The sequence below is a fragment of the Trachurus japonicus genome, chromosome 20 (assembly GCF_045865225.1).
Source record: "Trachurus japonicus isolate A0001 chromosome 20, Traja_1.0".
In the NCBI taxonomy this organism is placed as follows: domain Eukaryota; kingdom Metazoa; phylum Chordata; class Actinopteri; order Carangiformes; family Carangidae; genus Trachurus; species Trachurus japonicus.
Window position 1 is genome coordinate 14159397 of NC_140926.1, and position 16381 is coordinate 14175777.

Genomic DNA, 16381 nt, shown 5'->3' on the forward strand with positions numbered 1-16381 from the left:
GTTTAGTGTGGAAACTTAAAATGTCCTCCATCCTAAACGCTATGATCGGCTGACAGGACAATGGGGCTGGTCACTGTGTCATCATAGTTAAACTTGTCGATTTAGGAGTTCATTGATAATAGAACCAACTGTAAAAGATGCAGTTATGAATATTATGTATGCAGTTGAAATTAAAAAGGAGATGGATGTGGTCCAATCCATGAGATCTGAGGTTACACCAAAAGTGATAACATAATGACTGAGAACTTGTAGGTAAACTGGTGCGATTCCATTATTAAAGTTTTCTGTTAAACATTTATTCTTTGGTTCCCTAGTGATGTGGCAGTTCAATTAAAAATCATTATCACAACTTATTTTCATTTTCTCCCACTTGGAGTTTGCAGCATCCTCAGAGGGAGAAAACATGTCACTTACTGGGCTCTAGTGCCTCCTAGTGGAGCATGAGTGTCTTAGGAAACATACACGACTGAACATTTGGCAGCAGATACAAAGGTCTCTTCTTATAAACTTTATTAATCAATTTTGTATTTACAAATACATACATAATCTAACAATTCTGATATGAAACATTGGTATTTACAAAATAGCTCTTGGGAAAAAAACAAACAAGATTCTGTACAATACAACCTGATATAAGTTAGTAAATTACATTGGTAGGTAACTGTGCAGAAGGTTTCTTCAGGACTCAGAAGACACTGAATTCAAGTTCTAAACCTAAATTTGATTTTGATTTACAACCAAAATGTCGGTCAAACCAACACTTTAAACAAAGAGCTTTAAAGTACCGCATCTCCATGACCCCATGAAACTGAAATGATTTGTGAAATATTACAAATTATAACCGACATCATACATATGCCAGAGGGAACACGTTTGAGATTGAAGTTGTGTAAACATGTAGACGACAAAATCGCCACCAGATGGGCGTGTCAACATCAACCTACAAACGGCTCAGCCACTACTTCTCCACCGCTCTACGAACTGCAGATTTTAGACAAAACAGCACGTTTCAACCAGGAAATTACAGGTCATCGTTACGCAGCGGCAGCTCTCCTCACACGGCCGAGCTGCCGTCGTGGCCCAGTATGTGGCTGATGTTGTGAGCGGGGCGGTTGGGCTGTTTGCTCGAGTCGGCGGACGAGGTGTTGGAGAGCGACAGCAGGGGGGACATGGGCATGGCCGAGCCGTCGGTGGGCATGCCGGTGGCGATCTCGGGGAACAGGGAGGTGAGGCTGAAGTTGGAAATGTGCGGGGTGATGCCGGACGAGTTGGCGATGGGCATCGGGGGCATGTCTGGGAGCAAGGGGAAGCTGGCCTGGCCGAAGCCCACGGGCCGCGGCGGCGAGAGGATGGAGCCGAAGCGGTTGTTGAGCGGCGGCGCGCTGCCTTTGTCGGCGCTCGGGCTGGTAAACATCTGGTTGGGGAAGTACTGGAGGGTGACGTCGCTGGGGAGGCTGGGGTGGGCGGCCGGCGAGTAGGAGGGGTAGAAGGAGGGCAGCGTGTTCTGAGGCTCCACGGGCAGAAGCGAGGGCGTGCGGGCGGCGTTGGGCTGACTGACGGGAGGGATGAACGTGGAGTTGGCGTTGATGGGAGGGGGAGGGTTCATCCCTCCGTCGGGGATGAAGGGGAAACCAAAGTTCTGCGTTATGTGTTGGTCGGGAACCAGGTTGTTGTCGCTGGGAACCTGAGCGCTGTCGGCCATGAAGCGGACGATGGTGCTGCGCCGCGCCTCCCCTCCGGACTGCGGGCGGCCCAGCAGCACGTGGCCGTCGGGCTCGAAGGGGTTGCTCGGCCTCAGGGCGCCCGATCGAGGCCGGTCGCCGGGTCTCAGCTTGGCGGGCTGAGCGTCCCGGGCGATGTGGCGAGAGTGCTGGCTGGCGGCGGCGGCGAGCGCTCGGGACGGCGCGGAGGACCGGCCCGGCTCGGAGCTGCTGTGCGGCGTCGGAGGGTGGGGGAGACCAGCTCGCACACCGGGGCCTCCGTGCATATTACTGCTGACCTGAGAGATGTGGCCCTTGTTGGCGTCTCTGAGCCGCATGGCGGGCGCCTTCTGCGTCTGCGGGACGCTGGGGCTGGCGGCCTTGGCCTGGAGGTCTCCCGCGGAGCTTCCGGGCACGCAGCCGTAATCCATGTTGACCGGCGGGCAGCACTGCACGGCCCGCTGGTGGTTGCTCTGCTCGGGGAGGTGCGGCGAGAGGAGGCTCTGCATGAAGCTCTGGTGGCAGCCGTCCTGCTCGCGGGTCAGCGCCGGGCCGACCTGCACGCCCTGTGACCCCGGGTGAGCGCCGCTGTAGCCGCCACGGTTCCTGCCGTCAGCCGGCGGGCCGATGTTCATCCTGAACCCTCCCTGCTGCTGCGCCTGCGGGCCCCTCTGAGACGCAGACACCGACTTGGGCGCCATGTCGCTCCCACGAGACACCTGCGCCTCAAAACCGCCGAGCTGATGCGCTCCTCCTCCACCGCCGCCGACCATGGCTTTGAAGGGCGGACACTCCGAGACCCGCTGAACGTCAGCGGCCCCCGGGTGGTCCGAAGGCAGCCGGGTCTGTGGGTTGTGTGCAATGTTGGCCTTCCCTCGTGACGTGTCCAGGTAACCGCGGTGATCCGGCTGCTCCTGTGCGGCGCCGTGGCCGGGCTGAAGGTGCAGGCCCATGCGCTGCTGCTGCTGCTCTCCGCTCGTGGAGCTCTTACCGATGAGCGCCTCGGCAGAGTAGTTGGAAACGCGGTGGCGTTCCTGGCGTGACGGCGTGCAGGCCAGGTCGGACGACCGGGACACGGGGTTGCTGGGAGGAGAGATGAGCTGCTGCTCCAGCGTCCGCGAGCTCATCATCCTCTGCATAGCGTTATGGTCCTGACCAGGCTGAGGGAGAGGAAACACAGCATCAGTCTTTGCTTTCAGCTGGATTACTGTACAACAACAAATCATCCAACTGTGTTCCCAAATATTTATAGACGGACACTAGTTGGAAGTTGTAAAATATTGTAATAATCATGTTTGACCTGGCAAAAGTTCCCCCACCCCCAAAAATAAATAAAAATAAACCTTTTACCATTTGTAATTCATTTAACAGCAGGAATATCACATCATTTTAAATCATATATATAAGTGACTTGAACTTAGTGATTGATTATCAAATTTGTCATTGCTGATTACTTAAAGTGTGTCCAAGCAAATTTCCATCGGTAAGATGAAAGATATATTAGAAGATATATTCTTCTAAGCCTATAACATAGAAGAATATATAGGCTAACATATAAACCAATGTATCGTGTCAAGGGTAGGATGCATAAAAGTTGAACTTAATTTTACAAACTGTCACAACATTACTATTTATCGTACTGACGGAAATTTGCTTGGACACACCTTAATTGATTAGTTGGCTCCACAATTACTTGTTTAAAATAAATGTCACAACTAATAGCCTGTTATAAATGGGAGACAACGCACTCAACTCACAGGAACAAAAAAAAAACTGCTGAATATCTAATGAGGTATAAAGTTTTTTAAAAAAATGTGAGAAACAGCACTCCAAGTTTAAGGATTGAACTTGGAGCAAACCAACAACTAATGGCCTGACCAGGGACAAATACTGCAAATTAGCTGAAGCTAAACGTCTTATATGCATCACATTTTCCCATTTTCTGTGGCAATGTTGTCTGTATTGTCCCTGTTAAATTAACATTAAAGCAAATAAATAAAGCCAGTAAAGATACAGAGACCAGAATATCGTGAGACACTAAAACACTAAAACTGTTTCTATCTTACTAAATAAAAGCACCGTCTTCTCCACCATGTGACGCTACCGACCTTGAGGTGTTCCTGCTGAGCCAGGTGGTTGCCGTGGTGACCCCTGGATCCCGCTGCCTGGGCCTCGCAGCTCTTCTCCTGGTGTCTAAAGTGCTGTTGCTGCTGGATCTGCTGCTGTAGATGCTGCTGGTGTCTGGAGTGGGAGCTCTGCTGCTGCTGCTGCTGCTGCTGCTGTAGCTGCTGCTGCTGCTGTTGGTGCTGATGCTGCGTCTGCGGCTGCTGTTGATGCGTCTGCTGTTGGTGCTGCTGGGGATGAGACTGTTGGTGCTGCGTCGGCTGTTGATGGGGCTGCGATTGTTGCTGTTGGTGCGACTGTTGCGGATGCTGCTGCGACTGCTGCTGCTGCTGCGTGTGCTGTTGATGCTGCGTCTGTTGTTGATGCGAGTGCTGCTGAACCCCGGACTTCTCCAGGTGATGCTGCTTCTGCTGCAGACCGGCAGGCGAACCCGTCTGGTTGCCTCTGACAAGTCCCTGCTTCTTCTGCACATGCTGCTGCTGCTGCTCTTGTTGTTGCTGCTGCTGCTGTTGTTGCTGCTGCAGCGCCCTCTGGTGTAGCGAATGCCGCTGTGCAGGGTCAGGCTGGGTCAGGTGGTGTTGCAAATGATACAGATGGTGTCTCTGCTGCTCTTGCTGCTGCTGTTTCATGTACAGGTTCCCTCCCAGATGTTGACCAGGCTGGACTGCAGCGTGCTGTGGGTGACCCTGGGGCAGATGAAGCACCCCGGGCTGGTTCTGCTCCGACGGCCCCTGCGGAGGGCAGTGACCATCTGTGGGCCGAACTACGGGGCTCATGAAAGAGTTCGTGGAGAAGAGGGGCCCTCCGCTTTCTGCGTTAATCCTGGTCATGACGGTGGAGGCGGTGGGCAGCAGCTGGCCCACCATCATCTGGCTGTGGTCCGGTGCTTTCACATCCATGTGGCTGACGGTGGCCGCCGACGGAGGGCAAGGCTTGGGTCGTTTCCCGGTGTTGAGCATCACAGCTTCCTGGGCCTGACGCTTGGAGATGATCTTCACTTGTCGCTCCGCCACGCCGACTCCAGCCTGAGCCCTCATCATCTTTAAGGGGGCGTACTCGCTCGGCAGGGGCGCGCCCGAGCACGGCGAGAGGGCGTTGTTCGAAGGCTGGGATATGTGGACCGACGTTCCCACGGGAGAGGGGACTGAGCCCTGTGGGCCGCCGGCCAGGCTGGGAGAGCCGGGGTACGGCTGCTGACTGGAGCTGGGTCTTATCAGGTTGTTGACGCTGAGGCTCGCCACCGTGCCGCTCTGGGACGAGCTCTGTGACTGAACCTGGGGGAGCGACTGAGACTGGGAGTACGATACGTTTTGTGGATGTCTGCCCTCCCCAACTTGTCCTCTGACCGACACCTGGACCGCGGGTTTAACCGTGACCGTGTCCATGGGCTTCGTCTGCGCTTTAGTCTGTTGTCCGGCTGAGCCCCTTTCCTTACTTGCAGACACTGGGGGGGTTTTGGGGGGCTCCCATGTGGCGGTGGTGGGGTTTGCTGAGGTGTTGTCCCCGGAGCAGCCTCCACTCCTCCTCCCAGGACTGTCCTGCTCCAGCATGGCCAGAGCAAACATTTCCGCCTGCTCCGACGTGAACGTAAACGTCCCGAAGGATCCAGACGATGCACTGATATTGTGGCCTTGAGGAAGCATGGAGGCCACGGAGAAGCCCCTGCCTCCCCCAGCCCCCGTAGACATGGGAGAATCTGTCTGCCTGCTGGATGTCATAGGGTGCTCCAAAGTTTGATCGTCAAGGTTAGTGTAAACCTGTTGAGACAGACCGAAGTCCTTTCTAGAGGGTGCGTCCGGAGCGGCGACAACCAAGCTCTCTTTCTCCGGTGCTATGGGGTGTCTCTCTTCCTGATGCTCTCTGTCTCGGCGGGGGGCCTGTGGGGGTTTAACGGCCTCAGTGGGACGGCAGGGAGCAGGGTTGGGCATGTTTATGTCAGTCTGCTGTGTTGGAGCTCGACTGGTGCTGACTCTTTTCCTAAAATCTGAACTTGTGGCTGTGACAGAGCTGTGTGCGGCAGAAAACGTCGGCGCAGGTGATGAGAGCACCGCAGGTTTGGACGCGGAGGATGAGGCAGTGGGAAGAGTCTGAGGTTTACTACAGGGCAGAGGAGCCTGCGTGTTAGATATCTGGGGCTGACATACTGAAGTCGCCGGGTGATTCAAAGACACCGGTGCAGTTGTTGTGATGCTGCCGGCACCGACAGGCGTCAAACCTGCCGTACAGACAGCGGTGGATGTGTATGCAGTCTCAGTGGCACTTGTAACCACAGATCTACTCTGTCTAGAAATAGCAACGGAGGCAGCTGACTTACTTTGTGTTGTGCTAGTTGTCGTACTGGTGGTTGGCTGTTTAACCTCTGGGACTGACACTTTTGTTACACTTGAGTTGTTGGTAGAAACCAACGCTGTTTTACTGCCAGTGACCACAGCTGCACTAGTCGGTGGCTTCACTGATGTTGCATTGATAGTTGTTACAGTAGTCGCCACACTACTGGTGGCAGTGTGACTGGATATAGCATCACTCTGAGATGCACTAACAGAAGTTTTGCTCTTTGAATGAGACAGACTTTGTATAGTCGTCTGAGTAGATGAACTACAGACAATAATTTTCTTTGCGTTTTGCGTAGAGGTGACATTTCCTGTAGCTCCAGTGCTGTCTGTCATTTTCACAGCTGTGGTACAAGTCGGGGGAAGGTCTGGGACTTTTACAGTTGAGCACTGTAAAACTGGAGATACTGTAACTTGAACTGTCTGACTCTCTGCTGCAGCGGCCACCGGCTTGGCCGAGGCTGCGAGCGCCGGCTGCTTCTCGCTAAGCGCTTTTTTCTTGACAGGCTTAGCTCTTTTAGCTGTCGCTCTCTTCATATTTGAAGTTGTACGAAGCCGCTTTCCTGGAGGCTTAGCGGTATTAACCACCAACCCAGATGTGACCGGGTTCAAGCAAGGGACCTGTAGCTGATGGACAGGCAGAGCAAGTGTGGTACCAGAGACAGGAGCTGGAGCAGGAGGCGGCGGCGGCTGCTGCTGCTGCTGGACCACTGACAACGGAGCCGCTGGAGACTGACCATTGTTCTGGCTAGAAATGGCGAGTGGAAGGCCCTGAGAGATGCTCTGGTTGAGGCTGCTGAGGGCCCCTAAACTTTTGAGGGCCACATTAGTTGTTGGTTCCTCTGTGGTAGTGGGCTGGACCAGCTGGAGTGTACTCTGGCCACCTTGGGTGTTTGCTTTGTCAGACGTCTTCATGGGCTGCAAGGCAAACACCTGACCGTTCACGGTGATCGTCTGTGGGGTTGGAGGAACTGCCGGAGCGGAGGAGGAGGAGGACGAGGCCTGGGTTACATGCAGGGGATGGTTCATTTGAGGCTGAACGGGGCGTGGAAGAATGTGCACCAGCTGTTTCCCGCCAACACTCTGTAAAGAAACTGCAGATGTTGAGCTGCAGGTTGTTGATATCTGAGTCGACACAGCGGGTACTGCAGAGGGCACCGCGGCGGACAACATGCCCACCGGAGGGTTTTGAGGGGCAGGTGCAGCCTGATTGGGCGCCTGGATGATTACAATGTGTTGACAAGGCGTCTGATTGGTTATTTCCTCTCTTACGACCGACTGGGCTGGGCACGAGCTCGCCTGTTGCAGGATGACCACGCTTGGGTTGTTAGTGTTCTGCGGCGCCGTTACGCCCGAGGCCGTCGCTCCAGTTGGGTTGACCTGCAAAACCTGCATGGTCTGGAGGAGGGGCAGCACGGTGGCCTGTTGCTGGGGCACCAGGGCCGGCTGGGGCTGAGGGATGAGGGCTGCTGGGGGATTGGGCAACAGCGACGCCGGCTGGAGTACAGCAGGCTGGGGCTGCGACACGACGGCGGGGTGGGCGACCACGGCCGGCTGTGGCACTATGGCTGACTGGGGAAGGACAGCACACTGAGGCTGAGGCTGTGTCTGGTTGAGGATAGTGGGCCGAAGCTGCGGTGGTCTCTGGAAAGGCTGCGCTTGGATGTGGGCTGTGATAGGCGCCTGCTGCACTGGGACATTTGGTTGCATTTGTATTTGAATTGGCTGAACCGATGGTTTGCTGCCCACTGGGCACAGAGTCACCTGCTGCACAGCCTGGATGGCGTTGCTCACCTCTGGGGCGGGGAGACTCTGGCAGACCGGCTGTACTGTGTTACCGGCCATCTGCAGTGTCGTCCACGTGGTCTGTGTGCTGCCAGCCGCCCCCGCTCTGAGCAGGGCTTGGCCGTTAGGCACAGCAGTGTAACTTACAGTCCTGATGGTAGCGTCCTGTGTGACCGTAGAGCCAACGTCTGAAGTTGTTGCTCTGGTTACAGTTTGGGGAAAAGTTGTGAGAGTGGACACAGGCAGAGCAGGGCTTTCAGTGACGAGCTGCGAGGCGGAGGTGGCCGTTATTGTGAGGGTCTGAGCTGGGGCGGCAGGTTGCTGTTGCTGAGGAAGGGCCGTGCTGGCCGTAGGAATCTGGAGGGTGATGTAGGAGACCGAGGGGGGCAGGGTGGGGGCCGCAGCCGGCGCCTCGACCACGCACTGCTCTACTACTCTCAGGCCTGGCGTTGACTGTGTGGGTGTGACGGCTGACCCAGGGAGAAGTGCAGGAGCGGAAGAGGAGGTGTTAACTTGCAGCACGGCTCCATTCACTCTTAACCTGCCACTAACTTCAGACTCTGGCTGAAGAATCAATGTTTCTGCAGGCTGTTTCCCCGGGCTCGCCTCCTTCCCTGCCGGGCACGTCACATTTCCGTTGGAATAGACGATGATCCCCTTTGGGAGCTGGTGAGTTGGTGTCACCTTTGCCACCTTGGTACTGCGTTGTTTGCCCTTCCAGTGGACAGTGGGGTCGTCAAGAGGAGTAATGTCATGGGCTTTAAGGAGTTCGATGTAATGAGCACTCTCCTTCCTGAGCTCCTCCAATTGACGCCGCAGCTGACGGATCTCATCCGCTGCGGAGGCCAAGAAAACACAGTCAAGCACACGTCCAGTATAATCACATTTTTATAACTTCAACTGGAATTTAAATATGAGAAAATCAAAAACTAAGTATGAGGTATACACTTGTTCAACTTCACCTTGGACTTTATCTCCACCCTCCAGAAGCAGGGCATCATTTTGTTTCTGAAGTTCAGTGATGTAGCGAAAAGCCTGGTCCAAGATCATGTTCTTACTCTACAGATACGGGGATGAAGATTTATGTTAAAACATGCCACATATACAGATCATGGAGAAAAAGGAGGTTTTTATACGCACATCACGTTGTTCAAGGTGCAGGGTAATACAAGAAATGCCAGAAAAAGGAAATACATACATAAACAGGCCATAACATATAGCTGAGAAACAATAACACCAGCTTGTCTCTTACCTGTTTAAGAGACTGGGAACAGGGCAGAAGATTACCAATACGGTTAATCCCAGCATTAATCTTCTCTTTTCTGTGTCTCTCAACTAAATAAAAGAAGAGAATAACCTTTGATGTAAAGCCATGTTTAAAATGATGCACACCCAAACCTACTCTAGCAGCATGCACAGGTGTTATTTTACCTGCATTGTGGGATTCTTTGTTTTTCTTCTTTCTGCAAAAAACAAAACAAAACATTGAGCTCATAGTTTTATTAAATTCTATTACTTATCACAGTTATAATATGGTTCAATCGACAATAATGGGAAGACATAACACCCTTACTTAGGTTTACGACCAGGTGTCGGAGTTTCAGTCATCTCTGGCATCCTGTCCAAACAGTTGCCTGTATGTTAAGGTACCAGGCAACACATTTAACAGCTGGACCTTATATCCTTTCCGTGCCCGTCCTGCAATTAAAACATACAGCATCCAGACAAAATACAAGTTTATCAGTTTATTGAACATGCCAAGTATAAAACAAAACAAAAAAATAAATAAAAGCATATAAGCTAAGCAATAAAACAAATTAAGAAATAATAAACCAAAATCTTCTGTAGCATATAATCAACACATGTTAATAATCATCATCTCAAAAGAAGATATCTGTGATGTCCAAAATGGGTAAGAAGAAGTTACCCCTTTTACTGTCCATGTAATACTAATAGAAAATGAAAGTTTAATTTACAGCCATCAGTCCATGTTATCTGACTCAGTCAATACAAACATATAAACTCATTTGGTCAGAACAAGAACAAAATAGTCGAGATGAATACACCAGACATTCATACAGTCAGTCCACAAAATAAAAAACACTAGTCCATCTCATGATCACTCAGTGTTTTGTTTCTGAAGAGTCTTTTTAATTTAGCTAAGGTGCCACACGTTTTCAGCTCGTAAAATATAGATGACTATAATTTATTTAGAGACAGTTATCTCGCAATCATGTTGTCATACGATCTGATAAAGTGGTAGATATGCGACAGTGAAAGAAATCTCAGTTTACACAGAGAAGTACCAGATGCCATTATACTAGCATTACTGCCAACCTAAACTAATGTACCTGTATATTACAGCATAATTGGCATGTGTTTGGTTTCGGTGAACGGGATATCCCTTCCGTTATTGACAGTACACGGCATTTAGACATTTATCCCGTTAGTTAAACCAACAAGAAACTAAGCAACCTGAGCAATCATCTATTCAGTTGTTAGCTAGGTGGCTAACTGCTAGCTTAGCTTTAAACCGTTACCGATATAATTATTAAGCGAGATAACGGTGGATTTCATCGCGTCCCTGCTGATAAAAAGCTGCGGATGGAGGGCGGTTTACACTGACCTCTGGCCTCGGCATGTTGGAGACTGTCTGCCCCCGTGATAACTCAGAGTTTGGATGCTAACTAGCTAGCTAGCAGGGCTTTTCCACTCAACTCATCTCTCAAAACAATCTGGGCAAAGCCTAACGTTGAGCAGAAAGGGGCGGGCTCCTGGTAAGTGGCAGCCAATGACATTCCAGATGTGGGAGGGCTCAGCCAATCAGGACGTCTGGAGGGGCACCCATCGAATGAGGTTACATCGAATGCACCCAGACATTTGTTCTGTGCATCTTTCTTTGCAAGTAGGTAAATACCAGGGCTCCAGACTAAATAGGGAGCATCTTGCCCCTAAAATTTGAGACCGTGCAAGTTCAAATTTTCATCCACTTGCTCATATGCAACCAGTAAATTTGTTGTTTTTCTTTCTAACACTCAAAGATTCTGTAATCTGTCATTATAGGTGCTAGGCCAATCAATGTGTGAGAAGATCATGAATGAAAAGGACATTTTTGCATTACAAATCCATTTACAGTGTGCATCCCTAAATAATCTCCTCGCTCTCCTAAAATTTGATCTTTTTAACACTGGTAAAACGTGAATGGGGCAACTCTAAATAATCTGGGATCTGTCATTACAAGTGACAGCAGGCCAATGTGTGTGAGGATCATGAATGAAAAGGTGAACAATGAGAGAAATGTGAATATTTGCTTTGCAAGTCAGTTTACAGTTTGTGCTCCTAAATGTTCCCCTAAAATTTTAAGTTGTGAAAAAAAAAAAAAAAGTTAGCCCAGAGCCCTGAATATATTCAAGTATTTTTTTCCAACCATATTGTCACATTTACATGAAAAGAACAAGACAGTCAGCAACGTATTTACTGCAAATAGTAATTCCTTTATTTAGACGTTAAAAAGTCTTACAATATAGAGCTCCAGAAAAGATAAAATTCTTCAAAGAAAGGAAAAACATGCTTATACTACAGTGGAGAGGACACAACTCTCCTTGCATGCAGAGGGGTCAGAGCTTCCTCTGGGTAATACACTGTTTAAGAGACCATACCAAAAACTTCCACACAATCAATTCAGCCTCAAAATCTAATGGCAATGTGTAACAACAGAATTTGACTGAGGCAGGAAGTTTGAGAAGACCATTTCTCCAAGGTGGCTACATAAGGTGCCAAAGGTGCTAAAGGCAAGATGTCTCAAAACACTTCCATGCGTTTAGAGACACGCATACTCGCGCACCATTATACCACTGAATATAATGCCCAAATCCAACCCCACACAGCCAATCTGTCGTTGTTTTGGACACCCCAAACGAGACGTTGTGAGTGACCTTCTGAGAAACACATTCAATAAGATATTTTGTTTGTTTTCACTCTTTGTAGTTTAAGCCCAGGAGAACCTCTGAACCATTTGCCTTCTCAATGTAAAAAATAAAAATAACAGAAACAGTTGAAGGGGAATTAAATTAACAGCCTGGAAAATAAAGTTATTCAGAAATAATGAGTGGTGACCACGTCTTCCCACCACCTCAAAAACCGTTCAGCCTTACTTGCGCCCGTACCGAGGGGATACATTTCTGCTTTTCCCCTCTGGACATGACATATCATCAAACTGGTCAGTCAGACTCATTTCCCATGGATCCCAGGGTTCAGGTGGTGAGGGAGTGGAGTTGTGACTGTTCCACGTCAAAACTCAAAGCATCACTCCCAGTTGACCAGCTGGGATTTTGTGTGTCAGTGATGGTCTTTCAAACACTTTTACCGCTTAAAACCAACTGTTTTTCTTTTTGCTTAACAGTTGAGATATTTCCCCATTAGCTTTAATAACCGCATAAAAACAACTCAAACACAAACAGGATTTGCAAACACCACACACCCTCCCCCTCCACCAAGTCTAAAACTGTCTGAAGTTGGCAACGCTGTCAATAGGAACACTTTTAGATACTGAACTTTGTGTCATTTTCAATTATCTGTATGAGGATAGGGGAGCAATAAAATATGCAAAAATTAAAGGGGACCCCTTTGCAAAATAAATGCAGCAATTTTTTGTACTTTAAATTGTTTTCTCTTTTTAGCGTCCTTTGAAGAAAGTGTTGAATGTGTCGACCCTGGGGCATTTTTCACAGTTCTGTTTCTGTGGAGGTGGGCACATCTGTGCTCTTTTCCATGATGTGCCCCTACTCTGCCTTCTGAAGCTCTCCGGTGGGGGGTGCACATGGGCTGCGCAGGCTCTTCTGCAACACATGGGCATCTGCGGGCTCTATCCTCTTGTAGTAATTCTTTTTTGTTTCGATGATCTCAAAGCCAAACTTCTGGTAAAAGTCAATGGCTGACTCGTTGCTGATCTGCACATGACTGTAGGGAAGGAAAACAGAAGTACAAGAGAACCGCAGTTAGTGGTCAAACAGAGGACTTTGTCAAAAACCACAATAACAGAATACATTGATTTATGCTTGAATGGTTAGCCTGAAAGAAGGAGTCATTTCATCAGTGTCAGTACAATGGATCAAATTAATCTTCCTTGTAAATATGTATTAGCCGCAGCTGTGGTTTACAAAAAAAATCAATAAAATCTCTTAATATGCTCTATTCAATTAGATACTCACAGGTAAATGTTGTCAAAAGTGCCATCCTTCTCACAGATGTTTAGCACATGATTCAGCATCTTTGTACCTGAAGGAAGCACAGAAGCAAAGTTAGAGAAATGTAACACAAGATCACAAAGTGAACTACGTTTTTCTTTTAATTCAGCGATCCTCACCAATTCCAAGTCTACGGTAGGGTGCTAGACAGCCAAGTGTCATGATGTACAGTCTCTTCTGGTTCTGAGAGTGGTCCACTCTGCAGCACACGGCGCCCACTGCGATGTCATTGAAGTATGCTGCGAGATGAACAAGTGGTAACACGTTAACACCACCGATATTCAGGGAATCCCCAATGTCTTGCAACCTAAAAAGTACCGTAACTTTTTGTTGTCAGTAAAAAAAAACTGGCCTCTTTATGAATATATGTGACAATATTGTAAAAGAAATGAATGTTAATAGTATTGTCTTGGCTTTCATGACATAATGATGTTATGTCAACTCAACCTGGTCAGCTTTTTGTGTGTTCTTTACTTTGTTCCTCTTTCTAAAACCTACTGCGATGTGTCATAAAAGTCATATTTTACCACAGGCAATCTTCAAAATATGACTTATTTGAAGTTTGGTGCGCTAAATGAGTGATTGTCTCTTACCTAGCTTTGCAAGCTCTCCCACTTCCAGCACATCTTTGTAAAACTTGTCGTTGTAGCTCACAGGGAAGATGACCTGGTTCAGGCGTTTCAGCTGCTTAATGTTGTGGGGCGTAACGTCCCCCAGCTCGATCCGGCTACTGGAACAAGAGCAAAACGGTCAAGGGGTACACCATTACTGCTCTTTGACTCAAAAGGCATTAAAAAGCAACTGTACAGGGCCAAAGAGGATCATAATGCCAACCAACTGCATATGATTGCTTAATTTTAATAGGAAATTGTTAATTGCAGATATGATTAACCAACCCAAAATAAGAATAATGATATTAATAATACATTGGATTTGTATACCATTTTCTAAGGCACTTAAAGATGCTTAAAAATCTCACTGACATAATAAACATGAGCGATATCAGTCATATGAATATTACAAGGATTTGCTACATTTCTTTGTCTTATGTAGATATTAAATATTGGGGTTTTGGATTGTTGGTCAAACAAAATTAGCTACCAGAAGACATATTATTCTGTAGAAATCAGTGATGATTATCTTTCCCCAATGTCAACTGCTTGCCAAAATGATTGGCAGATCATTTCATAATTAAATTTCTCATTAGGGAACCCATAATTAATCCCTTAAGTGTGGTCATGTGACAGCCAATTCAGAGTAGATGGGAGCTGTATCATTGCCCCACTAATAACACTCTGCAGCACAGTGGGATGGCATGTAGGATCTCTTTGTATCAGATACATTTACACATAATCATATTTTCTCAACCTGGACACGGATGAAAGTGGACAATGAAATCAAGAGTTACAGGCATCCAGACTTTTCTTTTTTTCTTTTAGTGGAGCACAAACTTAAAATCTTAAGGGAGCAAGGAGATAATTTAGGGTTAGAGCCAATATTCACATTTCCCTTTCATTCATGATCCTCACACACAGTTGCCTGTCACTTGTATTTACAGATTACAGATCATTTGAGTCGCCTCTTCCACATTTACCCAGTGTTAAAAAACAAAAAAAGGCAAATTTACTGGTTGCACATGGGCAAGTAGATGAAAAAATTCTCACATTTTATGGGCAAAATGCGAGTTAGATTTTGTTTCTTAGTGGGATTTGTTTCTTAGTGCAGTTAAGTGACTCAAACACCCTGGTCCAGAGGGAAGGAGGGAGGGGGGGTCACTGTGGTATTTTTAGGGGACGAATACAAATCTAAAAACAGTTGTTGGTCACGTGTGTTGTTCATCAAGATGTTCAGAGTCTTTGAAATCCTATCTGAACACTGACTTAACCCAGTGCGGCGGCGGCGTTAATCTGATCTTTCCAGACCTTCTTCGCCAGAAAACGTGAAAGCCAAACAAAACGTGAAGCATCAACATCGCATCACATCATCCATCCAGTCGCTGCCTGCTGGTACTTTTGACAGATCAAGTTACATTATTGAGCAAGCAAGCTGCCCACAAACTCTGAGCAAGTTGATGTCACGTTAGCTGACACAGGTAAACCTCGGTGCAAACAACTGTTCACCACTTCACCTTAGTTACCGTAGTTAACCGACCAAACCACGTGTCCTTTTAGGTGGAAATTCAGGCAAAGCTGTTTGTGTTTTGACTTTGACGCGAGCAGGTCCCCCACATCCACAGGGTGTCTTGTCTATTTAGCTTTTTTTTTTTTTTTTTTGTATAGCACAACTGGGGTTTACTGACTCAGCTTCCCAGCTAGAGCTAACTGACTGAGCTAACTAGCTTTACATGGCCCCGACAGAAACACACATCGACCGGCGGCTTAACTTAACGAGATTCACCGCTAACAATTATTATAATTATACGGAGCTGTCGTCTCTATTTTATTGTCCTACACTTGAGTTAAAAGTAGCATAGCAGGCTAGCTCCCTTTGCTAGCCTCGCCGCCTCCCTTGTAGAAAAAAAAAAATAAGACATGAAAAACTTTTACTCGTACTAAGCTACTTATTCGTGACCCAAAAAGCTCACACTCACCCTTTCATTGTAAACAGGTATTATCCCTTATTTTCAGTGAGGCTGAACTTTAGCGATGTTTGGGGTAAAAAGGATAAAATTTTGACAGAGTTAGGGACAGGGATGCCTCCCGTTTTACCCTCCACATGTAGCTAGTTGCGATGGTTGCAGTTAGCTTTAGCCGCCGTGCTCCCTCCACGACTGTGTGCACACTGTCAACCCTGACCTCCGCATGCGCACAGCCGCTGCTGCAGGTCCCGAGCACTTATGTGCCCCGGGTTTAGTCTGGCAGGCTACAAAGACCCTCAGCATCCCCCAGTAAGATCTGTGGAAACCTGGTGGAAACCCAAAATAATGAGAAACTAAGTCAAAATGACGAGTTAGTATCTCTCCTGAATCAGAACATGCCACGAGCATCTCTCTATCTCTCTAACCCTTTTGCCCTTTGCACTTTATGCCAGGGCCGGTTCTAGGCAGGCATATATGAGGGGGCAGTCAGAAATGTGAAGGGGGCATCACGTGAACACATCATGCTCCAGCACTTTTTTTTCCTCTGTGCTTATAGTAACTTCATTGAATTGGTTTGTTGGCTATGTGTCCAACCCCAACCTGGAGAAGTGGATTGCA

At 48.2% G+C, this 16381-nt stretch overlaps 2 protein-coding genes across 3 annotated transcripts; both read right to left on the reverse strand.

The window, feature by feature from the left end:
• Positions 1-495: 495 nt before the first annotated feature.
• usf3 (upstream transcription factor family member 3) lies at positions 496-10684 on the reverse strand. Its single transcript, XM_085762773.1, has 7 exons — positions 10566-10684; positions 9513-9637; positions 9371-9402; positions 9192-9274; positions 8902-8998; positions 3809-8775; positions 496-2860 (listed from the first exon to the last, which is right to left on the reverse strand). Exons 2-7 carry the CDS (start codon positions 9554-9556, stop codon positions 1055-1057), a joined length of 7029 nt encoding a protein of 2342 aa, XP_085618899.1. The 5' UTR covers positions 9557-9637; positions 10566-10684; the 3' UTR covers positions 496-1054.
• A 728-nt stretch (positions 10685-11412) lies between these two features.
• On the reverse strand, positions 11413-15932 carry naa50 (N-alpha-acetyltransferase 50, NatE catalytic subunit). Of its 2 annotated transcripts, none has more exons than XM_085763360.1 (5): positions 15776-15932; positions 13779-13912; positions 13305-13424; positions 13150-13216; positions 11413-12898 (listed from the first exon to the last, which is right to left on the reverse strand). In XM_085763360.1, the coding sequence occupies exons 1-5, from the start codon at positions 15781-15783 to the stop codon at positions 12721-12723; spliced, it is 507 nt and encodes a 168-aa protein (XP_085619486.1). In that variant the 5' UTR covers positions 15784-15932; the 3' UTR covers positions 11413-12720. The 2 variants fall into 2 exon arrangements, with proteins under 2 accessions (XP_085619486.1, XP_085619485.1); XM_085763359.1 differs by having other exon boundaries at positions 13779-13915.
• Positions 15933-16381: the final 449 nt, after the last annotated feature.

Bases quoted from the DNA above. Each gene is read 5' to 3' on its own strand.
- usf3 (XM_085762773.1), bottom strand. From the start codon at position 9,556: ATGCCAGAGATGACTGAAACTCCGACACCTGGTCGTAAACCTAA. The intron at 8,999-9,191 runs GTAAGAGACAAG...CCGTATCTGTAG, and splicing joins GTTCCCAGTCTCTTAAACAG to AGTAAGAACATGATCTTGGA. The intron at 8,776-8,901 runs GTGAAGTTGAAC...TGGCCTCCGCAG, and splicing joins GGGTGGAGATAAAGTCCAAG to CGGATGAGATCCGTCAGCTG.
- naa50 (XM_085763359.1), bottom strand. The intron at 13,425-13,778 runs GTAAGAGACAAT...TTCATCTCGCAG, and splicing joins GGGAGAGCTTGCAAAGCTAG to CATACTTCAATGACATCGCA. The intron at 12,899-13,149 runs GTGAGTATCTAA...CCTTCCCTACAG, and splicing joins ACTTTTGACAACATTTACCT to TCATGTGCAGATCAGCAACG.